The following is a 26,963-nucleotide window of genomic DNA, read 5'->3' as shown; positions in this document are numbered from 1 at the left end:
GTCTCAAAAAACAAAATAAATTAAATAAATAAATAAACAAACCCTGGAGGAAATAAGTGGAGTTGAAGGCACAGAGGGCCCATCCTTTTGCCGTCCTATAGGGAGCTTCATCAGCACCACACAGTTTGTCAAAGGTTCAGGAACAAAGCTGAATCACAGTCAGATATCTTGGGAATGCTACTGGGTCTCTGAGGATAAAGGGCCCTAGACAGTCAGACAGCTGTGCTGTGCTGGGCCCATAGAGAGTCACCATCTTGGCATGGGCCTATACCCTTTAACACGGGAGCTGTGTGTTTCTAACCAGTCAGCCCACATTTGACAACATCCTTTCCTGACCCACAACCTTGCTCCCTGACTTCATTCAAAAGCTCTATTGCCCCTCCCTTGAATGCTGAGACTCTACAGCCTGCTGTTACATGAGATTCTAGGCCTGGCTGGGTCCCATTACCCTTGAGCCACAAAGACTTATATTAATTGTGAAACTGTTGACCAAAAACTAGGGCTTCTTATTGGCTAGCTCTGTCTTAATTATTAACCCATTTCTATCAATCTAGCATTGCCACGAGGTTGTGGCTTATCTGGTAATGCCCCGGCATGGTATTACTCCTCTGGCAGCATTGCGACTCTGTGTGGCCAACCCACTCTGCCTACCTTTCCCAGAATTCTCCTTGTCTCCTAGACCCCGCCCCCCATCTTCCTGCCTCATTGGCTGAACAGTGTTTTATTCATTAACCAATAAGAGAAACATATATACAGGAGGACATCCCCATCACCCTGCCCATGCCTACCTCTTGTAGGAAGGCCACTTCTGGCTGGCACCAGCCTGGATACTTTCTTTGTGACAAACTGCACTCTCACTATGGTGAGAATGATTTATTGTAGAGTCACATTAAGACCAAGAAACTGCACTGTGATTCGGCTCATTCTAGGCTGGTGGTTCATGCCTCCTGAACCTTGACAGGTTGGACATGTCTAGGGCCCTAAAGACATGGCCTTCTGAGACTAGACACCACTGTGGGACCACAGGGAGTGCTCCTGATGGGAGAGGGCTACTGAAGGGACATACCCTGGGTGTGCACTGCTTTCCAATAGTCTGTCACTGGGCTGTGGGATGACACACAAGTCTGTGGAGGAGTTTAGGACAAGACTGGCCTGAGCAAAGCTGACAGTGTTTCTCCAGCTCAGTGGAACCGGTTGCACCCCAAACCACGAACAGTGGCTAGGCCCTTGGGTCACTAGGAGAGACCAAGCCAGGCCAGGCAAGGCTTGTTAAGGGGCCACTGGACAGGACTCTCATCCACAGAACTTGGTGAGAGCATCCTCAGTGTGTGAAGGACATGGGTCCTTGGTACATGGGTCAGTTGGTCATTCAGAACAAAGAGGGAACTTCTAGAAACTGCGGGAGGCCTTCTTGACAAGTAGCTCCTGGCCAGTGGCTCCTCCCTGGCCAGTGGTTCCTCCCTGGTCAGTGACTCCTCCCTGGCCAGTGGCTCCTCCCTGGCCAGTAGTTCCTCCCCAGTCAGTGGCTCCTCTCTGGTCAGTGGCTCCTCCCCAGTCAGTGGCTACTTCCCAGTCAGTGACTCCTTCCCGACCAGTGGCTCCTCCCTGGTCAGTGGTTCCTCCCTGGCCAGTAACTCCTCCCTGGCCAGTGGCTCCTCCCTGGTCAGTGGCTCCTCCCTGGTCAGTGGCTCCTCCCTGGTCAGTGGCTCCTCTTTGGTCAGTGGCTCCTCCCTGGTCAGTGGCTGCTCCCTGGCCAGTGACTCCTTCCCAGTCAGTGGCTCCTTCCATTTGTCTTTGGATCCTGACTTTGAATGGTCAGGTGGGGGACAGGGATGGATAGATATTATAATGTGTACCTAGCATGCAACAGGTCCTGGTGAGATCCCCAGAGCCATACATGTGCACATCCACAAGCACATGCATGCATCCCCACAGTGAGAAATTCTCCCCTCATAGTGTACCCCATGCAGTAGGAAACTCAACCCTGTTCTCTACAAAAAGAGCTCACACAGGTCTGTCGACCTCATTCCTTACTCTGCCTGTGCACACGCTGACTAGGGGCCACAATTTCAGTTCCAAGAAACCATTACCCATGTATTCAATGGGGTCAGCCTGCAGCCTTGTGCAAGGCAAGGATGCAGGGCAAATACAGTTGCAGCTATCCCAACAGGCAGCCTCAACGTTATAGCTAAAGGAATAATAACCCAATTCCTTCCACAAGGAGCAGCTGTCTGACAGGATTCACCTCAGTGGCCTTTGATGGTTTCCATTTGGTGAGATGAGCAGGACACAGTGGACAAGCATGAAGACCTGGACTGATCCCCCAGAGCCCATGTAAAATGCATCAGCATCAGGAAGGCAGAGACAGGGGCATCTCTGGGACCACTAATCAGTTGTATTAGTCTAATTTGCAAGTTCCAAGCCAGTAGGAAACTCAACCCTGTTCTCTACAAAAAGAGCTCACACAGGTCTGTCGACCTCAAAATGCCAAGGTGGATGGCATCTGAGGAATGGGACCCAAGATTGACCTCTGACGTAGACACACACACACACACACACACACACACACACACACACACACACACACACACACGGGTAGGGGGGCACACAGAGACAGGGAGACAGAGAAAGAGGGAGGGAGGGAGAGAGAGAGGAAAGGAAGTAGAGAGAGAAAACTGTGAGAGCCCAAGGTTTCATTGTAACAGAAGCCAAGTCTTCACCATCCACCCTGATGTTTCAGAACCCACCTATTATAGCAGCAGAACTGGGGTGGGAGTAAGAAAGGGGATTCATACCTGATGTCAAGGGCCCTACAGATCCAACCCTCATTCTCCATTTATTGAGATAATGATGTGGGCAGTTATATCACCACTGCATGCTTCAATTTGCCCACCTCTACAATGATGGCAATATTTTGGTGTTACCAGAGATTTTACTATAATGATTTCATTGCCTGATCCCCACTACTCATCTGCTGTATACTTGTCACCCTCAGGGTCTCTGTTCAGGAACTGCACACAGGATGGCTGGTCAGAAACTTTCCCCAGGCCTGACCTGGCTTGTGGGGTCAACATGAATGACTCCTCTAACGAGAAACGGGTAAGCCTGTCCGTGCCCCTGAGATGGGTGAATGCAGGATGAGGTCTCAGAGAGGACCTGGGTGCCAGGATTGTAAGCAGCACCATCGTGTCTAGTTCATAGGGTATGGAGGATGGAGCTGGGGCTCTGTGCACACTGGACAAGCAGCACTCAACTGGCAAGCCACATACCTGCTGAAGCTTAGTTCTTTTTGTTAAAACCCCCTTCCACCCACTGATGATGACATGTTCAGCTTGGCTTTCTCTTCTTTCTTTTTTTTTTTTCAATCCCTTTCTAGGCATGTGTCATTAGAGTATTGACAAATGTCAGTAATGGACTTAGACTGATAGAAAGACCAGGTACAGTTGCCCCTTAAGCATCTACAATGTCTAGGGCACCTACTTAGAACAAAGATTGCCAGACTGTGGCCTTGGGCCATGACCAGCCTTTGCAAATGAAATTTTGTTGGGACATAGCCAAATCCATTAGCTCCACAAGTCTGCTTCTGTGTGACAGGGATGGGGCTGGGTAGTTTTGAGAGACTGTGTGGCACTTTGAGCCTAAAATATTTACTGTCTGTCTCTTAATAGGGAATTCTTGCTGTCAGCTGAGTTGAGGGGACAGCAAACAGGTGGCACTGCCAGGCTCCGAGGCAGAGACACTCAGTTTGACCCAGGACAGAGAGCAGGAGTGTTCCTGGACTCTGAGCCCTTGAGGGGCAATGCACAGCTGCAGATGTTAAAAGCTGAGGGAACAAGGGTCACTTGAGAACTCCTGGGAATCAGGGTCATGCTGAGGTTCAGACCTCACTGACATGAAATCAGGGCTGAAGGTCACTTGGTACTGACTAGGACAAATTATTCTGCTGGGACTCTTCACACAGTTAACCTGTGCCTTCTTGGGCTCCATGAATGGGTGGAGGCATCACTAGACCAGACTGCCACCATCAGTGGTGTGGGCCTCCCTGGACCAATTTTCAAGTTAAAGGAAAGAGCAGGGTGTAGTGGTTAAGAGCATGAGTTAGGAGCTGGGATTGCACACCAACAGGTTGATCCAAGAACTTGTGAAATTCCACAGATCTCTTTCTTTCCTTACTTTTTAAAAAGCAGCCTCATATAGCCCCAGGCTGGCCTCAACCTCCCTAAACAGCCCAGAATGACCTAGTACTCCTGTTCTTCCTGCCTCCGCCTTTAAAGTCCTGGAATTCAGGCATGCTACACCATGCCTGATGCAAGTGGTGCTAAGACTCAACTCAGAGCTTTTAACCTGCTAGGCAAGCATTCTATTAACTCTTTGTCATCTTAGGAAAGGGGCACTCTACCCCTACTGAACTAACCATTTTGTTTCCCCAGCGCTCCCAAACTGCTCCCAGTCACAAGCATTCCACTTTATCTTATTTTGTTTTATTAGGAAGGATCTCATGTGGCCCAGGCTGGCCTCAAACTCTTTATGTAGCTGAGGTGACCGTGAACATCTGGTCTCCTGCCTTTGCCTCCCACATGTTGGATGACAGGTGTGTGCCACCATGCCCAGTTAATATGGCTGGAGCTGAGCCACATCCCTGCCCTACACGATTCTTTGGTGTCCCAGACTCTAGGGAACATTAATCTATGACAACTCATCACCCTTCACAGCTCTTCTCTTCACCCCTGAGGGGTGGCCTTTGGCTGCAGGGACAGTTGCTGAAGGAGGGAGGCTCTACCTCACATAGTTGTCATCATGCTGAGGGTCATCTGATGCTAAACTGTCCTTGCTTATTCTGAGTGGAAGTCTCCATACTTTCTTAAGGTTTCCTCCACTGAACCTTACACTGGGAGTCTCGTCGTCGTCGTCATCATCATCATTAATTTTGTCAGTCATTCTGATATTTCCCCCTGATTTGTCATCACTCTCCTGCCCAGCCCACCTGGCTCTTCCTGTGCATTTCAGATGATGCACCCAGAGTCATTAAGGTGCCTCCTAAAATAACACACTTGCACTCATGACAACCCAGTGACATGGCCACCTGTTGAGAGCATTCTACTGGTGAAAGAGAAAAGAAGCCCATTTTTATTTTTGGAGGCTCACTCATACCTCAGAGTTCCTGCCATCTCACCCTGCTGACTCACGCTGGGGAAGTGCCACATGCTGAGTGGCTTCTGAATGCCAGGCATTGTAGACACAACCCATCTGTCAGCTTCTTCCTGTTTTCAGCAAGCCTGCAAGGGAGAAAAAAATGATTCCCATTTTGTAGATGAAGAATGAAGCTCGGAGAAGTTAAGTAATTTACTCAGGGTTGCCCAGCAGGTGAGTAACAGACTGGCCTTCTTGAGTTTGGAAGCTTGTCTTGTTTCCTCTCCTGTCTGCTCTGTGACACTGTGGACACAGTGTGGGCCATTCCAATCCTAAAGCCATCACTGTGCGGTCAGCAAGGTTCCCTCTGTACAGTTCTTGTGCCTTAAAACCGTTAATTCCCCTTAGCAACTGTAGAAAATGCCAGGATAGAAAAAGATGAAAGGAAACTACAACTCTGCTCAGAACCACAAAACCAAGGTCAGTTACTTGCTGAAACTTGATGAGCCTCCTTACCACGTGGCACGTCTCCCTACCATATTTTTAAGAAGTTTTTATTATGGGGGCGGGTGTTGGCACCTGCTTCACGACTCAGAAGACCAGAAGACAACTTGCTATAATCAGTTCTCTCCTGTTATATGGAACCAAGGACTGAACTTGTGCCATCAAGTTTGTCTGCAAGTGTCTTTACTTGAGCAACCCTTCCAGGCTACCACAAGCTTGTTTTTAATGAAGATAAGGAATTGAACCCCACAGATTGGCTGATATCCTTCTTTGTTTTCTGCAACAAGATCTTGTGTACCATAGGCTAGCCTCAAACTCAATATGTTACATGGCGCCATAGATTTTTGAAATGTGATTATAAGATCATTCCAGTACTCAGGAGGCAGAGGCAGGCAAATCTCTGTGAGTTCGAGGCCAGCCTGGTCTGCAGAGCAAGTTCCAGGACAGGTTCCAACGCTACATAGAGAAACCCTGTCTTGAAAAACAAAAGCAAACAAACAACCCTCCCCAACACAACAGCAAAATGATCCAATCACGGGATATATAAGTACAGGTCCCAGGCAACAACCCCAGTACGTGATAGTCAATTAGAAAAATGTTTTGCACAGAGCAAATTTCAGTAGCTTACTTTATTCCTTTTTTTAAAAAAATCAGGATTTCATGTAGTCATTTATGGCTTTCATCTCTGTGTGGCTGGGAAGAACCATGAACTTTTGATCTTTCAATTTCTTCCTGCTTATGCACCCACTACACCCACTTTATGAAGTGCTGGGATCACAGTTGTGCTCACCCTGCCAGCTATATGAAGTGCTGGGAATGGAAGCCAGTGCTTCTCAAATGCTAGACAAGCAGTTTACAAACTGAGCCCCAGTCCCAGCTACCCAATTACATTGATCACAAAAAAGTCCATCTATTGTAATTCAACCCTTCTTTACATATAGCTGAAATCACACAGTACACTAAGTTTATCGTCTGCCTTTATGTATTATGACACACTATGAATAGGCCCTGACTTCTTTAAAATCTCACCAGAAGCATTACTTTGGCCCTGGAAGAACATTAAAGATATGAAGGTTTAAGATATCGTACTAGGCTATTCTACTGTTGGATGCTGGAAGTTTTTCATCACAGTAGTTCCATAATAAAGACCTTTACAGGACCAACACGGTGGATAAAGGGGCTTATCCCAAGCTTGATGATGCTCACACAGAAAAAAATAAGTGTAATCTTAAAAATGTCTTTATAAACATTTTTTTCTGATGATTGTTGTGCCTCAGTGTCCCCATGACAGTGGTTCTGGGAAACCTGTGTATATCCCAATCTGAAGATACTCAAATCTCTTACAAAAAATTGCATACTATTTGCGCATCACGTATTTACATGCTTCTGTATACTTGAAGTCACCACTAGAGGGGACTTACAGTGCTGAACGTGCTGGGGGTGCCCCAGAAACAGTGGCAATGCAGTCTCTAGGGAATGAGGACGGGGACCAATGTCTGTACATGCTCAGGACAGAAACAGGTTTATTGTTTATTTTTTGCACTTACTGATTTATTCTGTGTTGGGGGCATGTGCTATGGCACACGTATAGAGGTCAGAGGACAACTTACAACTTGGTTCTCTCCTTCCACTATGTGGGTCCCAGGGATAGAATTCAGAACATAAACCTTGGTATCAAGTGCCTTTATCCCCTAAGCCACCTCACCGGCCCAGAAACAGCTCCCCGACCCCAATATTCCAAAATAGAGGTTCATTTGAGTATGTAGACACAGACCCTGTGACTGTGGAGGGCTGACTCAGTTTCTTTGAATTAACTCCTAGAGAGCCGGGCTGTGGTTCTGTTAGTAGACTGCTTTTCTAGCACTCAGGAAGCCCTGGCTTCCATCCCTGGCACTGTGAAAACCTGGCAGGGTGGCACACACAACTCGGGAGGTGGCCATGAGAAGACTTGTAGGTCAAGGTTGTCATAAGCCACACAGCATATCTGAAGCCAGCCTGGGCTACGTGAGAGACTGTCACGTAGAAGGGAGGTCAGAAGGAACACTCATCTCCAAGGCCCTCAGCACGTATCTCCACGTTCTTCTCCTGAAAACTGAACCAGTTTTCACTCCCACTGTACCCTCACCTGGACAGGGTATTTTAATTTTAAATATCTGCCAATTTGCTTGTTAATATTACCACTGTTTTAATGTTCATTTCCTCAACCCACCTTAAGACCTGAGCCTAAATGCAGGGTTTTTGTTTTTGTTTGGTTCAGTATTCCTTTCTATTGCAATATTTTTGCATCAGTGTGAAGTGGCTGGTGAACAAGTAAAGGTCTGTCTGGTCACACCACTAATAGTCTGGTCACACTAATAGTCTGGTCACACCACTAATAGTGTATGGTGTAGGCTGGAGTGATGCTCCTCTGCTTCTTCCTTGTCTGGGCTGCACAGTAAAGTGCTTATCTTTGTCATTAAGAGATATTTATTTTTATCTATATGTATTATATGTATATGCGCATATGTGTAGGTATCGGAATAGCAGCCAAGGTCGTCGGGACCAGTGCTGCCTCAAGCTGGTGCTCTGGGACACAGAAGGGCCGGCTCCAGCCGGATGGCAGGTAGGGCTGACCTGTGCCTCTTTTTGCAGCATGCATACCTGCTGAAGCTCAAGGTCATGTACACTGTAGGCTACAGTTCCTCCTTGGCCATGCTCCTGATTGCCCTCAGCATCCTGGTCTCTTTCCGGTGAGAACAGACTGCCCACTCTCCAGTCTCCCAGCCCTCCAGGACACAGTTCTCAAGTGTTCCTAATGACTCTGGATGGAAAGAGGGAGGACTGGGTGGGCTGCCTGGCCATCTTATGAAGCTCAGGGCAACTATAAATGTGGCTCAACACAAAGCTGGAAACTTAAAACAAAAGAATAGTAAATTCGGCCAGGCGTTGGTGGCGCACGCCTTTAATCCCAGCACTCTGGAGGCAGAGGCAGGCGGATCTCTGTGAGTTCGAGACCAGCCTGGTCTCTAGAGTGAGTGCCAGGACAGGCTCCAAAGCTACACAGAGAAACCCTGTCTCAAAAAACAAAACAAAAAAAAGGTAAATTCTGCAGCTACAATGTGCTGTTACAATGTCATACAAAATCAATGTATGTAAATACATATATGCCCTCCAATCCAGAGGGCTGTAATTGGACAGCCCTGGATTTAATGTGCATTGCAAGACAATTTTTTTGTCCAGTTCAGTCCAGAGAAGCTAAAAGGTTGGACACCCCCTATTTAAGCTTCCTCAAAGGACTAGGGGTGTGGCTCAGTTGGTAGAGTGCGTGACTAGCAAGCTCAAGGTCCTGAGTTCAATCCCCTGCTCTACATAAACTGGCATGGTGACATATACCTGAGGCCACCCCCAGGTGGAGGTGGGAGGATCAGAAGTTCATAGTCATAGTTGACTATATAAACAATTGGAAGCCAGAATGGCTGCGTAAGATCCTATCTCAAAATAAAATAATGGTAAGGAGGACCAGCGACAAACTTCCAGTCCCTAGAACACAGGAGAAAATTTGGTGGAAGCTGGAGGTGGTGGTTGATCAGGGCCAGACACGTTACAAAACACGTTTGGCTGTTACAAAACTAGTGATTGCGTTACTCTGTTCTGTTCTGGTCTATTCTATTCTGAGTCATGGTATCACCATGTAGTCCCTACTAGACTAGAACTTGAGATGATCCTTCTGCCTCCACTGCCCAAGTGCCGGAATTACAGGCATGTGCCACTATGCCTGGCTCTCTTTACTTTTGTAACTTCGATACAGTGCAGGGTGCATCAGGAACCTAGGGCCCCATGCCATCATACAGGTCCATTTACATCGAGAGATGGGACCTGAGGGCTGTGGCAGGGTTTTGGTTTCCCCATGCAAGGGGAGGGGCAGGGGCAGGTGGACATGTCAGAGAGCCAGCCCCTCTTTCCATGGCCTTTAGCCCCACATTCTCTCTGACAGGAGGCTGCACTGCACCCGCAACTACATCCACATGCACCTGTTTGTTTCCTTCATCCTGCGTGCCCTGTCCAACTTCGTCAAGGATGCTGTACTCTTCCCCTCAGATGACGTCACCTACTGTGATGCCCATAGGGTAACATGCCTAAGTGTCCTAGACTGACCTTGGCGAGGACCAAGCCCCATAGCTCATTGTCCTCCTCGAAAGCCTCCATTAAGATTACGCAGACGCTCCAGGTAAAAGGTGGTGTTTGGCAGGACATGGAAGTTCCAGGAGGTTCCATAAGGTTCTGCAGCCATGGGGGCACGATGTAAGTCATGTGTATTGGGAATTGGTGGAGGCCGCCTTTAATTCCCGGTGCCCTGGAGTGGACCAGCCACTGTGGGAATTAGAATTGTGGTTAGACTTCTCACGACAATTCCTATAGATAAATGGCGAAGTCTGGGGTAAAACTGCCTGGTTATTGGAGGGAAAAAGCGGGCTCATGCCCAAATGTCTGCATGGCCAGGCCTTCAGAAAGAACACCATTTCGCTAAGTCTGATCCATTTTCTCCCTCTCACTGTCTAGATGCCACTTAAGTCATTGCACTCACTCTGTGTCACCTGGGGTCCCTGACTGCTCACCGTAAGCAGCTCACTGATGAAGAGTCCCTAGTGATCTACAGTCTCTCTCTGTCTGTTTCCCCCAGGTGTAGGCCTTTGACCTCAGGCTTTCACCTCAGGGTTTCGATATGGACACTGCAACTCAAAGTTTCACACCCACATTCTGGGCTAGGAAGAAGGTTGCAGATTAAACATTTTATTTTCATTGTGGGAAACTTGGCTTTTTCATTTATTTCCCAGAAAATGTACACACACACACACACACACACACACACACACACACACACACACACACACAGAGAGAGAGAGACACACACGCACACAAATACACTCACATACAGGCACATACAAGCACACACAGATACACACACACACACACACACACACACACACACACACACACACACACACACTCAGAAGAGGAAAGGCAGTTTTGTTAACTTTGACTTGCACCCCATTCTCTCCCTAGGCTATAGCAGCCTCCTTGAAAAATGAATGTGTTGGTCAGTACTGGGTATTTTCTCTGAAGGAATACAAGTGTTCTCCTCTCCAATGCTCAGGGCCAGTTCACAATTGGAATCCACTTCCTGGTTCTGGCAGTTCCTAGGACATCTTCACTGGGTCTGGAGATGGGCAGTCTAGAGAACACTGTGGGCCTGGTCTCCTGATCAGGGAATGCTTCGGGAGAACCCTTGACTGTGTTCATTCCTGTGTGTATATGTAGCATGAGTTCTAATAGGTCTTAATAATAAAAAGCCCTGAGTCAGATATAGGGTAAAATGCTGAAAGATCAGAGAGACAACAAGGATCAGAGGGAACAATCCACAGCCACCCTTACCTCGCTAACTTCCTAGCAGAAAAGAGACCGAGCTCCTCTCTCCTCCTGCCCAATCACTTCCTCTCTCTGCCTAGCCATATCACTTCCTGTCTGTCTGTACAGACCTCCAGACCTCTATGGTTAGCTAATGGCTAGCTCTGCCCTCTGATCTTCAGGCAAGCTTTATTTGTTAAAGTACAAACAAGATATCACTACATGTATATATGCTTGTGCATGAGTGTGTATGTACATGTGGAGATAAGAGATCAAGCTCAGATATCCTTCCTCAGACTCTGCCTCCTTTATTTTTTGAGGCAGGGTCTGTTATTGGCCTGGAACTCCTTAAGTATGTTAGGTTTACTGGCCAGCGAGCCTAAAGGATCTGCTTGTCTCTACCTCCCTAGTGTTGGGATTGCAAGCATGCATTGCTCTATCTGGCTTTTAAAATGTGGGTTCTGGGAATCAAACTATGGTCCTTGTGCTTGCCCAGCAAACATTTCACCCACTGAGCTATCTCCACAGTCCTGTGGAGGTATTTGTACATCTCAAGTTTCACTCTAGGCCTGCTTCCTGCCTCCTACAGTGTAGTGTTATTTTCTTTGGGAGCAGTTACCCAAGGGAGGCTCAGTTACCCAGCCCAGGCTTACATGCCTGTCTCTTCCAGGTGGGCTGCAAGCTGGTCATGATCTTCTTCCAGTACTGCATCATGGCCAACTATGCGTGGCTGCTGGTAGAGGGCCTCTACCTTCACACACTCCTCGCCATCTCCTTCTTCTCAGAAAGGAAGTGCCTGCAAGTGTTTGTGCTCCTCGGATGGGGTATGTCCATGGGGTGTGTCCATGGTGTTATAGGGTGTGGTTTGCAGGAAAGGATACTCAGTTAAGAGTTGGGAGGATTCAGTTTCTAGTTGCAGCTCCATCCATCCACCCATCAATCCATTCACCAAACCATCTACCATGCACCTACCCAACCATCTACACACCCACTACCCACTCATCTATTTACCTATTCATCCATCTATTCATCTATCCATCCATCCACCAACCCATTTGTCCTTGCATCCATCCATTTATCCATCCATCCAACCTGCACGGTGTGCAGAGAAAGAAACCAGGGATTTAGTATCTAGTCCGAGATCCACACTGAACTAACTTGGGTTCTCTGGCAAGTTGCTGAATGGTTAACCCTCTAACCTCAGGTTCCTTGTCTTTCAAATGTGACTAAGAGCTGTAATTGGGCATCCTGAGCTATTTCCAATTTTATTCTGCCCAGCTCTTGCCTCATCTTCCAGAGATGATTCATTCTTTGTCCTCTTTATGGCGGACAAAGCCTGGACTCAGGAGACACAGTTCACACAGATGTAGCTGTTTTTTGTTTTTATTCTTTGGGGAGCCACCACCCAGCTCCCAAATAAATACAGGGACTTATTCTTACTTATGAATGCCTGGCAGCCTTAGCTTGGCTTGTTTCTAGCCAGTTTTCTAACTTAAATTATTCTGTGTCTTTTTCAGTACATTTTGCCTTTGGGTAAAAACCTTTCTTTATTGTATATGTTTTTCTTTCCTTCTTACTCCATGCTGGCTTTGTGGCTGGGTGCTGGGAATTGAGCTGAGCTGGATCCTCTAAAAGAGCAGCTAGTACTCTTAACCACTAAGTCCTCTCTCCAGCTCCTTTCCTTCCTCCATGCACTTAATTAATAAGTGTCTTTTCTAGGAATGCCCTCATCTGACTCTTTTGCTTGTCTAAATTTCCACATGCTAGCATCTCAACTCTCCATTAGACCAGAAGGAGGGTGACTGGGCAGACTATCTTTTACTAATTCTTCCAAATCCTCTGGAAAACCCTTCAGTCTTATCTTTGAAATCATTAAATACAATACAAAATCTCTAAGTTCTTATATGTTTGTCAACCTGAATTTTGTGTGTATATATGTGTAGTGTGTGTATGGCTGATGTGTGTAGCATGTGTGTGTTATAATGTGTTGTGTGTGTTTCTGCTGAAGGACCCAGACCCTCACCCAGCACCTGTTTTGGCAGCCATGACATGCCATGGAAAAGTCCCAACAAGACATAGGCCCCTGACTCAGCAGCATGTGCTGAGCCCCCAACCTTGCCGGACCTTGTCCTAATCACTAGGAAGCAACTGCCAGATACCCTCCATGTGGTGAGGAACCAATCAGAAGTTAGTTGGCGGGCTCTGAATGTGCTTTACTGATAATAGTGGAATGCAGGCTTAGCAACTGCCCTGGGAGGGCCTCTAGGCATAGCAACCTTTCTGCAACTCAGAACAGATTCCCCCAGCCAGGAGGTGCACCAATCCTGAGACTGTTGCTATGCAACTAGTGGACCCCCCCCCAGACACTCCCCTTGCTCTACCCCAATATATGCCCTGCCCCACTGCTGCTTGGAGTCCCTCCTACTCCATCACTGTGTCGGACGGATAAAGGACCTGAGTTGACTCGTAAATTAAAAAGAATCTTTGCTTTTGCATTGGATCTGGTCTCTTGGTGGTTTGGGGGGTTCAGAGTCTGGGTACAACGGCACATGTATGTAAAGCTAAAGGTTTATGTCAAGTGTCTTCCACTACCACTGTCCATCTTATCTTTTGAGATGGGGTCCCTGCCTGAACCAGCGGACTCATTAGCTAGATTAGAGGGACAGTGAAGTCCAGGGATGCCCCTATATCTGCTTCCCCTCTCTCCTATGCTATTACCATGCCCATCCTTTTTTTAAAGGTACATTTACTTTATTTTATGAGTGTGCATACCTTGTGTCCACAGAGGCCAGAACTGGGCATCAGGTCCCCTGGAACTGGAGTTAGAAACCATTGTGAGCCACATGTGCGCACTGGGAACTGAACCCAGGTCGTCTGCAAGAGTAGTAAATGCTCTTAACTGCTGAGCCATCTCACCAGTTCCCTGTGGGGCTGGGAATACAAACTCAGTTTCACCTGCTTGAATAGGAGCCTTTTTAGTGACTGAGCCCCTCTCTCGAGCCATGTATATCTAAGATTTTTTGAAAAGCAATTAGTCAGAGAGAAATGTTACCTAAAGACTGGTTTCAAAAATGCCAGAGTTAGAGAAGTATCTCAATGGTCCTGCCTCGCATTCTGGAGGCCCTGAGTTTGGTCCCCACATCACAAAAACATTAAGTAAAAATGAGAGATGTTTCTGTGTTTTCAGCTGTCACAGGATGTACTATGATACAGCCTCCCTCCCCTGACCCCTGACATTTGTTTGCTTTTTCTTCTACAGATGCATGTCTCCATTTCCTTTTCTTGAACATGCAAGTCTCCTGCCTCAGTCTCCTCAGGGCTGCAATTACAGGCTGTGGCTTGAGTCCTTGTTTCTCTCTTTCTGTCTTCCTTCCTTCTTTCCTTCCTTCCTTATTTCCTACCTTCCTTCCTTCCTTTTTTCCTTTCTTCCTTTCTTCCTCTTTCTTTTTTATATTCATGTTGATGTATTTTGTGTGTAGTGTGACATGCGAATGGAGAGACAAAGGACAACTTGTGGGAGTTGACTTGCTCTTTCCACCCTTCCCTGGGTGTAACTCACTGAGCCATTTTACTAGACCCCATTCTTGGTTTTGGGAAATGTTCTTATGCTATCCTTTCCTTCTGCCCTGGTTCACTCTTTGCTGAAACTCTTTTTAGTCACTGATTCATCCTGCTGTGTGGTTCTGTCAGTTTCTTCTGATTTCCCGGGGAGGGAGATTCTTGTCTTTATCTTCCAACTCTTCCACTGAATGTTTATTTTGGAACTTATACATTCATTTCTCTGCCCTCTTTCTTGTTCTCTAGATGCTCCTGATTGGCAGCATCCTGTGTCTCTTGTAGATGTAATCTTTCCTGTCTCTCTGTGATCTCCCTGGGGTTGTTTTGCTTAAGTTCCTCCTGCTCCCTGCATGGTCTGTTTCCTGTCAGTTCCTTTTCTCTGGTTGTTTGGTTTCTAGCTTTTGATGTAATCTGATGTCTGTGACCTTGGCTCTCTGTTCATAGTTAAGAATGAGTCAGGCCAGCCTTGATGGAAAGAAAGATCTGTTTCCCCAGGGAAACTGCCCTGGAAATGGCTACTGTACTGAGGGTCCTCATCTATTTCTAGGCTTTTTTTAAAAGTTGCATTAATTTGTTTATTATGTACAGGTGTGTGTGTGTGTGTGTGTGTGTGTGTGTTTGTGTTGTGCATGTACATACACATTGCCACAGTACACATATAGAGATAAGAGAACAGTTTGTGGGAGTTAGTTCTTGAATATAGGGTTCAAACAAAGATGGTGAGGCTTAGTGACAAGTGCTCTTACCCAACAAGCCATCTCAGCAGCCGTGTTTCTATGCCTTTTGTCAAGGGTCATTCAATTTATTCAGAAAAGCATCCTTTAATGCATTTGGGTGGACTCAGGGGAGCAGTGTGAGGCAGAGATTTGCCTGTTAGTAATCTATAAATGGAGTAGCCTGGATGCCTGACCTCTCTCCATCCACTGTATAGAGCAGAAAAATCTGCTAGATTCACTGTATGAGCTGCAGTGGAAAACTATGTAAGCTGGGCCCCGTGGTGAGCACTCCTGGAGCCTCGGCCACCTGTGAGGCTGCAGCAGGAGTATGGCTTGAGTGCAGGAGTTGGAGGCCACTGGACAACACAGTGAAACCTCATCTCTTAGAACAATAAGACAGTAGAGTGCTTGCCTAGCACACACAAAGTCCTAGGTTCGGTCTCCAGCACCCCACATGGTGGCACGTACCTGTCATCCCAGAACTCAAGAAGTAGAGGCAGAAAAATCAGGAGTTCAAAGCCATCCTCAGTTCCATATTGAGTTCCTTGCCAGCCCAGGCTAAATGTGATTGTCTCAAAGAAAAAGTAAAGCAAAGCAAATAGCCAGACCTGATGGTGTGAGCCCCTGGTGCCAGCTTTTTATGTGGCTTTTGGGAACTTGGATTCAGGTGTTTGTGATTGCACAGCAAGCATCTCACCCACTGAGCCATCTCCCAGCCCCAGTAGACAAGGATTTTATAAGTCAATACTTTAACAAAGTTAATGACTTTCCCACCAGCTGGATCCTCTGTCTACCTCATTCTGCCAGGTATATCCCATTTTAAACCAAATTTCATCCATGTGCCTTCTCTCACCTCCAGAAGCCCTCAGGAGTCTGGCCCAAGCTCCTGGGGGTATTCTAACCCCGAGTGGCTTTCAGGTTCCATATGAACCCACTGCAGTTCTTAGGGTATTAACAGAACCCTAGAAGCATGTGGCTGCATATTGATACAAGATGGTAAAGGGGTTTCCATGGCAATCAAATCTTATCATCAGCCTAGTACCTGGACTGTAGTGAAGCACGAGTTCTCTCCCCCTACCTGTATTAGTTGCTTGTCTCATTGCTGTGGGAAAATATCCTGGCAGAGGCAGCTTAAGAAAGGGATCAGTCCATCATGGCACTGTAGCCATGGCAGCAAGAACCTGAGGCAACTGCTTACATTTTATCCATAGTCAGAAAGCAGAGAGAGGGAGCTCAGCTCACTTTTCTCTTTTTTATTCAGCCCAGACCCCAGCTCATGGGATAGTACTGCCCACATCTGGGGTGGGTCATCCTACTGCAATTAACCTTACCTGGACAGTCCCTTGAAGACACACCCAGAGTCTTATCTGTACAGTCATCCTAAATTCTGCTAAGCTGACAGTCAACATTTAACATCATACTATAATTCCCTCTGTTTTGACCTTCAGGTTCTCCAGTCATTTTTGTTGCTTCATGGGCTATCACCAGGCACTTTCTGGAAGACATTGGGTAAGCTGCTATCAGGAAGAGAAGCAAGAATGCACTGACTCAGGTCTGACAAATGGGGAACCTGCATAAGATCAAACTAGATTCCCTTAATATAGGTGACAATGGTGTGACTGGAACAATATATGAGGCCACTGGCAGTGAATCCAAGATCTAACACTAATAAACACACTGACTTAGTGGAGCTCATTCTATATGGAGATACACCTTGATCAGCCTAGGCACAGGGGAGTGGGGGGGGTGGGAGATGATGAGACAGACTTAGTAGACTTCCTAGGAGAGGCCTTACCCTCTCCGTGGAGCAGATGGGAGGAGGAGGAAGTAGGGGGAGCAGGAGGACAGGAGGGAGGGGGAACTGGGATTGGAATATAAAAAATAAATTAATAAAAAAGAGAGAGAGAAGCAAGAACACAGCACAACATTTTACAGTCAGTCTCTGTAGTAGCTGGATCTGCAGCTAGGAATTCAACTACCCTCACACTGCCGGCTCAAGAGGTAAAATGCTTGCCTAGCATGCATGAAGGTTGAAGTTTGATCCAGCACTGCATTAACTGGATATAGCAGAGAGGGCTAGATACATCTTTAAGATTAAAGATTACAATTTTGTATATATGTGTAGGTATGTGCCATCTTTTCAGCCCTTAGAGGAACAGATCTCAATGGTGGGGGCACATGCTGTGATATGCATTAAGGCATAAGCATAGTCTAAGCATAGTCTTCCTTCCAAGGGTGGCACTGGGAAACATGCTTGCCAGTCAGCCTAGTTCCCCACTCCTAACGGTGCCCAACACTCTCTTCCATAGATGTTGGGACATCAACTCCAACACTACCATCTGGTGGCTCATTCGAGGGCCTGTGATTCTGTCCATCCTGGTGAGTGGCCACCCTCTCCCGAGCTGGGGACAACTAGGGGGACACTGGACCAGTGAGCAACAGAGGGTGGGAGGGCCTGGAGCTTGAGTTCCCAGCAGGTGCTAGGATCCTGGGTAGAAACTGCAGGATCCCAGAGGTTGGCAGTCAGGCTGTTCCCTGAGGAGTGGCAGGAGGGGGTGGGTAAGGCTTTTCAGGAGTCCTTCACTTCTTTTGAGACATGGTCTCTCACTAGGACCTAGAGCTCAGAGGTTTAAGATAAACAAACAACTCCCAAATCTGCCCCCCTCCCCCCCCAAAGAAAAACAACCACTACCAACAAAACAAACAGAAATCCAGTCCTTCCCAAGAGTGGTGAGTTAGTTTCTTCACTCAGGGAGACTGAGGCAGGATAATTGAGTCTGAGGCTTGTCTGAAGCTCTATTGTGGTGTGCTGCATCAAAGAGAGAAGTGTGGGCTGGTATGATGGCTCAGTGCTGAGCAAACCTCACCACGGGACTTGCATCACCAGAACGTGCAGTGGGAGAGAGAAGCCTTGACTACTGCAAGCTAGCCTTTGACCTCTGCAGGCATGTGTGCGTGTGTGTGAGCACACAGGTCTGTACATGTGTGTGCAAACACAGATATAATAATAAAATAACAAAACTTAAAAAAAAAAATAAGTGGACTCCAAGGTTCAACCAAACCTGCATTCATCAAGATTTACAGAAGATTCCAAGCCCAAGACAGCAAGGTGTGTCACTTCCAGCTATGGTCTCTGGATTTTTGTGTTACTGGGACTCTGGGTGCAGGGATGAACAGCCATCCTGGCTGTGGCATCTTTCCTGTGCACAGCTCTAGGAGTCAGGGCCAAGACAGAGGACTCAGGAAGCAAGACCCCTTTAGCCTGACCTCTGCCTTGTGCTTTGCAGATCAATTTCATCTTTTTTATAAACATTCTAAGAATCCTGATGAGAAAACTTAGAACCCAGGAAACAAGAGGAAATGAAATGAACCAGTATAAGTAAGTGTAAGGCAAAAGGCTTGGCATGCCGGGGCAGTCATCAAACACCAACTGAGTACCTGCTGTTTACTAGTGCTGGGTACAAAGACAGGCTGGTGGGGTGGGGGACCTATGGTGTGACTGGGGTGGGCGGGTGGAAGTTTGACTGAATTTGAAGCCTCAGACACTCTGGGGAGAGGAGACTATTAAATCAGACAGGAAGCCTACAAGCATAGAGCTAACCACTGCAATGCTGGGGGGGGGAGGGTGGCGAGGTGTGGAGATGAGGTCCAGTAGAAAGATGCGGCAATGCAGATAGCTGGCTCTCATCATTTGTTAAGCACAGCAGCAATAGAACAGGCATCTGATTTATACACTAGTAAAGTTGTTGAGTGGGAGTTTATCTGTATGTTACCGATAGAGGTGGGCGACCAGAAGCACTGAGGCTTGGCCATGAGGCTGGTGAGTGTTGCATCTGGGTGGTGAGCATGTGGGACTTTGGAGATTTTGTCAAATAAATGAAAACATGTTGGAGATGTTGTTCTATAACAGAATAATTGCCTAGTGGGAGTGAGGGTCAGGGTTCAGCCCCTACCACTGTAAAATACACAGATCATAGATAAGTGGGTAGATAGGTAGATGACACATAGCTAGTTATATAGATAGATTATATAGATACAAATATTCAAAGATGTCAGAGAGATGATAGATAAATAGATGGTTAATACATGATAGATAAGCAGGCACATACAAAGATAATTGATAAATTGCTGGTAGACACACAAATAGATGACAGATACAGTTAGACAGACAGACAGACAGATCCAGAAAAAAAGTATCTGGAGACATTGCAGCAAAACTTAAAGCAATCAGGCCCTAGAGTTGAACCCTGTGTGAGGGGTTCCTGAAGCAGATCAGGCGGGAGTGGTAGCATGTCCCTGTGTCCCCAGGCGCCTGGCCAAGTCCACCCTCCTGCTGATTCCCCTCTTCGGCATCCATTACATTGTCTTCGCCTTCTCCCCAGAAGATGCCATGGAAGTCCAGCTGTTCTTTGAATTGGCCCTGGGCTCCTTCCAGGTAAGTTTTGGGGATTGTGACTTAAAAGAGGGCTCCTCAGGACTGGAGCAGTGGCTTGGTCAGTGAAGCACTGACTGGCATTGTAAGCATGGGGACCTGAGTTCAATCCCCACATCCTACAGAAAACCTGCATGTGGTAGTGTGTGCTTATAGTTCCATTGATGATGAGATAGGAGACAAGTCACAGGGATCCCTGGAGCTGCCCGGTGAGCTAGCCTAGCCTTCTGGAGAAGTCCCGGGCCAATGAGAGACCCTATGACACACAAAAAGTCAAAGAACACCTGAGACCTCCACATCTAGGTATATGAATTCACCTATACACACACACACACACACACACACACACACACACAAACACCTTTCAATTTCCTTAGAGAGAAACAAGGCTGCAGAGTGCATAGATAGCAAGCTTCAAAGTCTGTCTCATACAGTGATGACCCAAGGGCCACAGGAGGGACCTTATGATGCCAACTGATTATTTTTTTATTAATTTTTTCCTTTTATTTGAATTAGAAACCTCCCCAGGTGAGGCCTTCCATAGGGTGTCATCAGAGTCTATTATCATATCCTTTGGGATAGGGCCTAGGCCCACCCCCGTGTGTCTTGGCTCACGGAGTATCCCTCTATGTGGAATGGGCTCCCAAAGTCCACACCTACGCTAGGGATAAGTACTGAACTACTACAGGAGGTCCTGTAGATTTCTGAGGTCTCCTCACTGAAATCCACGTTCCTGGGGTCTGGATCAGTCCCATGCTGGTATCCCAGCTATCAGTTTGGGGACCAAGAGCTCCCCGTTGTTCAGGTCAGCTGTTTCTGTGGGTTTCACCAGTCTAGTCTAGACCCCTTTGCTCATCACTCGTCCTTCTCTGCAACTGGATTCCAGCCAACTGATTTTTTTAACTTATTTTTTACATTCCAATCCCAGTTCCCCCTCCCTCCTATCATCCCACTCCCCCCTCACCTTACATCTGCTCCTTAGAGAGGTAAGGACTCCCCTAGGAAGTCTACTAAGTCTGTCCCATCATTTCATTGTGGCAGGACCAAGGCACCTCTCCACCCCCCCACATCCCTGTGTCTAGGCTGAGTAAGGTTTCTCTCCATATAGAATGGGCTCTACTAAGTCAGTGTGTGCATTAGTATTAGATATTACTGCCAGTGGCCTCATATATTGCCCCAGCTGCACCATCTTTCATCTGTTTCTGGAAGAGAGTTCTAGCTTCCCTAGGGTTGTGAATTGTAGGCTGGGTATCTTTTGCTTTATGTCTGATATCCACTTATGAGTATATACTATATTTGTCTTTCTGGGTCTGGGTTACCTCACTCAGGATGGGTTTTTCTAGTTCTGTCCATTTGCCTGCGAATTTTAGGATGTCATTGTTTCTTACTACTAAGTAGTACTCCACTGTGTAGATGTACCACATTTTCTTTATCCATTCTTCAGTTGAGGGGCATCTAGGTTGTCTCCAAGTTCTGGCTATTGCAAATAATGTTGCTATGAACATAGTTGAGCAAATGTCCTAGTAGTATGATTATTCCTCCTTTGGGTATATGCCCAAAAGTGGTATTGCAGGATCCTGCAAGTAGATTGATTCCTAATTTTCTGAGAAATCGCCATATTGATTTCCAAAGTGGATGCCAACTGATTTTGAATCTCCAATAGTAAGAGCATAAGGGAAATGGGGGAGGTTGACTCCTGGGAGAAAGAAGGGGAAAATTAACCGAGCATGATGTACAAAGTGTTACACAACCATAGCAGGTAGCACATTCACAACAATGAGATACACAGTGAGTAAAACGACAGGCAGATGAACCTCCTTTTCTTACAGGAAAGTCTGGAGGAAATGCCTAAAGCTGAGAAACTGAAAGCTCGAAACATCAGCATTTTATTTAAAATCAGTTAAAAGAGTTCAGATTGGACTCGTTACCCCTAAGGAGTAGGAAGTGGGGGTGGGTGGCGAGGGGATGCTGGACTTGTATGTGTGTGTGGTATGTGTGTGTGTGTTTGTGTGTGTGTGTGTGTGTGTGCGCGCGCGCGCGCGCGCCTGCCAGGGGACAACATTCCTCAGGTACTGTCCACCTTTTTGTTGTTGTTGTTTTGGTTTTTGGTTTTTAGATAGGATTTCTCTGTAGCCTGGAACTTACCAAGTAGGCTCGACCATGCTAGCTGGCCAGCTGGCCCAGGGACCTGCCAATCTCTGTCTCCCTGGTGTGTCACACAGTGAACATTTTAAATGGGTTATGGGATAGAAATCAGGGCCTGGAGCTTGCAATGCAAGCACTTTATCCACCGAGCCATCTTCTTAGCCCCTAACTATTGGGGTTTTAACCACCTCTAATTACCAAGATGTTGTGAAGTTAAGGCAACAACACCACAAATGGGTAAGAAGAAATTCTAATTGGAATCTCAAGCCTCACATTGTTGCTTTATTTATTTGCTTGTAGTCCATTTCTTTCCAAAAATAACATGAAATCACTTTCAGTAACAACAGATGGAGAAAAAATATGTAGATGACTTATCAGTGGAAAGAATATAAACTTGGTGTGGTAGTGTACTTTGTAATCCAAGTACTTGGGAGAAGGAGATAGGAGTCAAGGTCATCCTTCATTACATAGCAAGTCTGAGGTCAGCCTGGGTTTGGAGCTTTCCAGAAGTCAAGGAAAGAACAGTTTGTTTCAAGACTTATAGTATCCATTAGATGAGGGCCAGTGGATTTGGCCTGTGGCTTACTGGTAGAGTATTTACCCTGCATCCCCGAGACCCAGGGCTCCATCCAGCATAATCTGTGTATGCATGTGTTCACACACATACACAGACAGACAGACAGACACACATACACACACACACACACACACACACACACACACACACACACACCAATGAAAGCAAGCCCATTGCCCAAAGAAGTCTTGTGATCATGCTATAGGGCTTGAGGATGTTCACCCCCCACCCTACTGCTCCACCCCTGCTAAGTTTTCCTTGCTAGTATTCCCACAGGGAATACAACTCTAGCAGAGCCCACCCAATGGGGAGCATCAAAGTGAGGCCTCCATTCTCCCTTCATCCCTTGGATTCTGCTCAGGGTTGACTAAGCTATTGCCACTGCTCTTGATTCCAAGGAAGACTCCTTACTGGGGACACAGTTAGTCAGATCCTGACTCTCTCTCCTATTTCAAACCCAACCCCAGGCTGTTCCTGTCCCCTCCTCTGAGAAGCTCCCTGCCAGTTCCCTGGTCCTATTGCACATGAAACAGTGGGCTCACCAGGACCCATCCTGTTGGGGGCTTTGGAAGGACTTGGCTTGACCACCAAAGTGAGTAGTGAGCATTCAGAGAGCTTGGGGTCCCCAGAGCTGCTTCTCCATGTAGGTAGGGGCTTCCTGTCCCCAGAACTGGGAAGACAAGATAAAACCAAAACCAAACCAAACCAAACAAGAGCACTTTCCTAATGACCCATGAGCTTGCTGATAAATGAGGTCATTAAAAACAGGTAAATATCTGGGCTTAGTACACACATGCAATCCAAGCCCTTGGGAGGGGTAGGCAGGAAGATAGCTTCACATTCTAGGTCAGCCTGGGCTGTCCTGCAAGTTACAAGCCAGCCAGTGGCTTGTGAGATTCTGTCCTTCAAAAAATGTTTGTTCTTATGTATACAAATACATTAAATGAAACATGTATATGTTCCCATATACACATAGGTGTATTCAAATATAAACATATCAAAGTTCTTCTACATACCAAAGGGAAGAGAATAACAGAATGAACCCATGTCTATCAGCCATCCTAGACAATGTAGCAAGAGATAAGGACCATGGGCTGTGCAGATGGTGTAGTGGTTGATAATTCTTATTGCTCTTGCAGAGGACCTGAGTTTGGTTCTCAGCATCCTTATCAGGTGGTTCCCAATCACTGGTAACTAGTTCCAGGGAATCTGGTGCTCTCTTCTGGCTCCCACAGATACCTGAGTGCAGGTAGCATACACACACATACATAAGTATACATAACTGCACATAGAAATAAATCTCTAGGAAAAAAAACATATACACCTACAACAACAACAACAACAACAACAACCCCACCAGATTGTTCTGGCTTTATATCTCCATAGTAGAACATATGCTTAGCATGCATGGGCCATGGGTTCAGGTCCTGCCCACTTCAAAACCAACCTGGGGAAGATTATTCAGTGGGCAAAGTGCTTACTGCACAAGCAGAGGGCCTGAGTTAGAATCCCCAGCAACCCTGTAAAAAACTGGGGTAGGGGTGCCAGTAACCCAAGCACTGAGGGGACAGAGACAGGTAGACCCAGGAGCTCATTAACCAGCCTGTCTGGCCATTCAGAGCCCTAGGTTCAGTGAGAAATCCTGTCTCAAAAAAAGTTGATTGAGGGTAAGGACCAGTGTTGACTTGTTGACTAGAGGCCTTCATCAGTCAACACATGCACACTTTGTACACACACACACACACACACACACACACACAGACACACACACACCTCACACCTCACAAAGCCAATATTCCTGAGCACTTGTTCATATTCAGCCCACCATGGAGGGGCAGGTCCATTACCCTTTGGGGTCCTTCAGTGTGGTAAGTAAGTAGCTAAAGGCTAGCGCTACTAGAGGGCTAGGCCAGCTGAAGTTTTAAGCTGAATATGGAAGCCTTTGGGAGAGGAAGATTATCAGGGAGATGGAGGGCAGGCCAGTGAGGAAGGCAGAATGGTGAGGTGGGCTCTAAGGGAGGAAGAGAGCAGTCTCCCCATGGATTGGTTACTATTGCTGTGATAAAGCGCCATGACAGGAACAGTGTAGGCAAGGAGGAGCCTTTATTTTGCCTCAGAGTTATAGGGGACAGCCCATGATGGTGGAGAAATCTTGGCACAGGACCTGAGGCAGCTGGTGGCATTATGGTGCCCAGCTGACTTTCTCCACATTGGACCAAGTAGTGCCTCCTACATGTGGGGACAGTCTTCCTACCTTGATTAATGTAGAAAACCCCTTGTAGGCATGCTCGGAGGTTCTCACCCAGGTGATGCTGGCCTCCATCAAGTTGACAGTCAGTAGCGACCATCACACATCACCCACAGCTCTGCAGGCATTGCAAACTGACATCCCTCACCTAGCTCAGATGGGCGGCCTTCCTTGTGAGCCCAGAATCTCCCACTGGAGTGACCTTTCCCCTCACAGTGGGATGGGAGTGATACTTCAGGAACCTCCTGTCTCTGCTATCCTGAATGGCTCTCTATATCAATTCCAAAGATCTGAACTGTCTCTTTAGTCAGGGCCCAAGTCAGAAGCTCTACTTCCCTTCCACTGACACAGGAGTTAGAGGCCATGTGCTAGGCCTCAGGATCTATAGCTAAAAATGACTCTTTCTGTGTTGAACAAGGCAGTGTACAATGGGCTCCAAAGTAGGAAATCCCCCAAGGCTGAAAGGTACACGAGAGAGAGAGAGAAGAGAGAGAGAGAGAGAGAGAGAGAGAGAGAGAGAGAGAGTCCTCACACCTTAGTACTTGGGCAGGAGCTAATGGGAGGGTTAAGCCAAGTCTACAACCCATGGACTAACTCAAAGTTCCTTCTTTAGGGGCTGGTGGTAGCCATCCTTTACTGCTTCCTCAATGGTGAGGTGAGTGTCCTGGGGAACCCTGGAATTCCAATGCAGGAGCTCCCTGGAGAGCAGTGGAAGGGGGATGGAAAGGGGGCTGGGGCAGGTCTGCTTGCTTGGCAGTCTCCTGGGGATATGATAAATTACATCTTGGGCAATGTCCCCAGGATAGAGCCAGCAGAAATAGATTCTGTGGGTGTGAGCTGGACCTGTGAAGTGTTCCTTACCAAACTCGCTGGGTGCTTCCTATCCATGGGCAAGCAAGCTCAGCAAACCCAGAAGAGACCAGGCCCCCCTCAGAAGCCCAGTTCCTGGCAGTTCTGCCGCTGGCTCTATGAGTGACCTGGGTCATTTCCCACCTGGAGCTTGGTCTTCCCATGAGTGAAGTGGGTCACTAGGAACTGCCCCGGCCCTGGGCAGGGACTGAGGTTTCAGGATATGAAGCTGCAGTCATTGACCCTGGCTAAATAGGTACTGCACACAAGCCAAGTGTCTCTGTGACTATTGGCCAATCTGTCTGGTTCACACACTTGAATGGGAATGACCTCAGATGTTTCCCAAAAATCATACATCAAACATGAATTCAGAGGTTCAAGTGTTCCACTGGGGACCATAGAGGAAATGTCTACAGAGCAAACCCCCCAGATTCCAGATGGATTCCAGGCTGGGATGAGGGGTTTCTGGGAACAAGCACGCAGGTTTGGACACTTGATTCTGCAGTTTATGGAACAACTCACACACCTTTTCTGGGAAACAGAGTGTTAGAAGATGGCAGGTACAGTCAAGCACAATGGCTCAGTGGGTGCACATGGTTGTCCGTAAGTCTGACAACCTGACTTTGATCCCCAGAACTAATGTGGAAGGAGCACCCCAGTTGTCCCCTGACTCTCACAAGATGTCATGGTGTGCACGATGTGTTCACACCTCACTCTCAATAATAAATAAATAAATAAATAAATAAATAAATAAATAAAATAGAAATGCCCAGGGTAGAGGGGACCCTCAGTACCTTCTATACACTGAGCAGGAAAGGGTCAGTCAGAGACCTATAGGCAAGGGGTCACAGCAGGGCCATGAGAGCGGGAGCAGCTGGACTAGTCAGTGAGTCAGGTTCTAGGCACAGGCCTATCCCTTTTCTCAAGTGAGTGCTGCAGCTGATGGCCAGTCTCGGGCAGGTGCAGCTGGAAGTTCAGAAAAAATGGCGCCAGTGGCACCTCCAAGAGTTCCCGCTGCGCCCTGTGGCCCTCAGCAACTCCTTCAGCAATGCCACCAGTGGTCCCACCCACAGCAGCAAGGCCAGCACCTCGGAGCAGAGCCGGAGCATCCACAGGGCCAGTGTCATCTGAGGCAGCAGCAAGGCTGGCACAGGACAAAAGTTGGACATTCAGTAGGACAGTTATCTTCCTAACAGCCATTTTGTGTTCAAGTACCTGACAGGTCTGAGCTTCCTCAGAACTAAGCAGGACTGGGTCAACATGGAGCAGGAAATAGGCTGTGATTTGGTCTTTCTTGTTCTTCTGAGTCGAGCAATTCAGGGGCTCCAGAAGAGGCAAGGGAATAAATGACAGCTAGAAAACCCTAGTCTGTGTGTGTCCATCTTTTGCCACCTGGGGAGGCACCAGTTCCCAATTTCT

At 47.2% G+C, this 26,963-nt stretch overlaps 1 protein-coding gene across 1 annotated transcript in view; it reads left to right on the top strand.

The window, feature by feature from the left end:
- Positions 1 to 26,751, top strand: part of Sctr (secretin receptor) — a 51,273-nt gene extending 24,522 nt beyond the window's left edge. The window contains exons 7-16 of the mRNA XM_035445837.1: positions 2,996 to 3,099; positions 8,266 to 8,363; positions 9,608 to 9,740; positions 11,690 to 11,843; positions 16,742 to 16,802; positions 17,603 to 17,672; positions 18,581 to 18,672; positions 19,602 to 19,728; positions 25,309 to 25,350; positions 26,505 to 26,751. Coding sequence (XP_035301728.1) covers positions 2,996 to 3,099; positions 8,266 to 8,363; positions 9,608 to 9,740; positions 11,690 to 11,843; positions 16,742 to 16,802; positions 17,603 to 17,672; positions 18,581 to 18,672; positions 19,602 to 19,728; positions 25,309 to 25,350; positions 26,505 to 26,675 — 1,052 coding nt within the window. The 3' untranslated portion in view covers positions 26,676 to 26,751. The remainder of the gene's footprint in view (positions 1 to 2,995; positions 3,100 to 8,265; positions 8,364 to 9,607; positions 9,741 to 11,689; positions 11,844 to 16,741; positions 16,803 to 17,602; positions 17,673 to 18,580; positions 18,673 to 19,601; positions 19,729 to 25,308; positions 25,351 to 26,504) is intronic.
- Positions 26,752 to 26,963: the final 212 nt, after the last annotated feature.

This window comes from Cricetulus griseus, chromosome 5, assembly GCF_003668045.3.
Source record: "Cricetulus griseus strain 17A/GY chromosome 5, alternate assembly CriGri-PICRH-1.0, whole genome shotgun sequence".
Taxonomy (NCBI): domain Eukaryota; kingdom Metazoa; phylum Chordata; class Mammalia; order Rodentia; family Cricetidae; genus Cricetulus; species Cricetulus griseus.
This window is presented reverse-complemented; position numbering and strand designations above follow the sequence as displayed.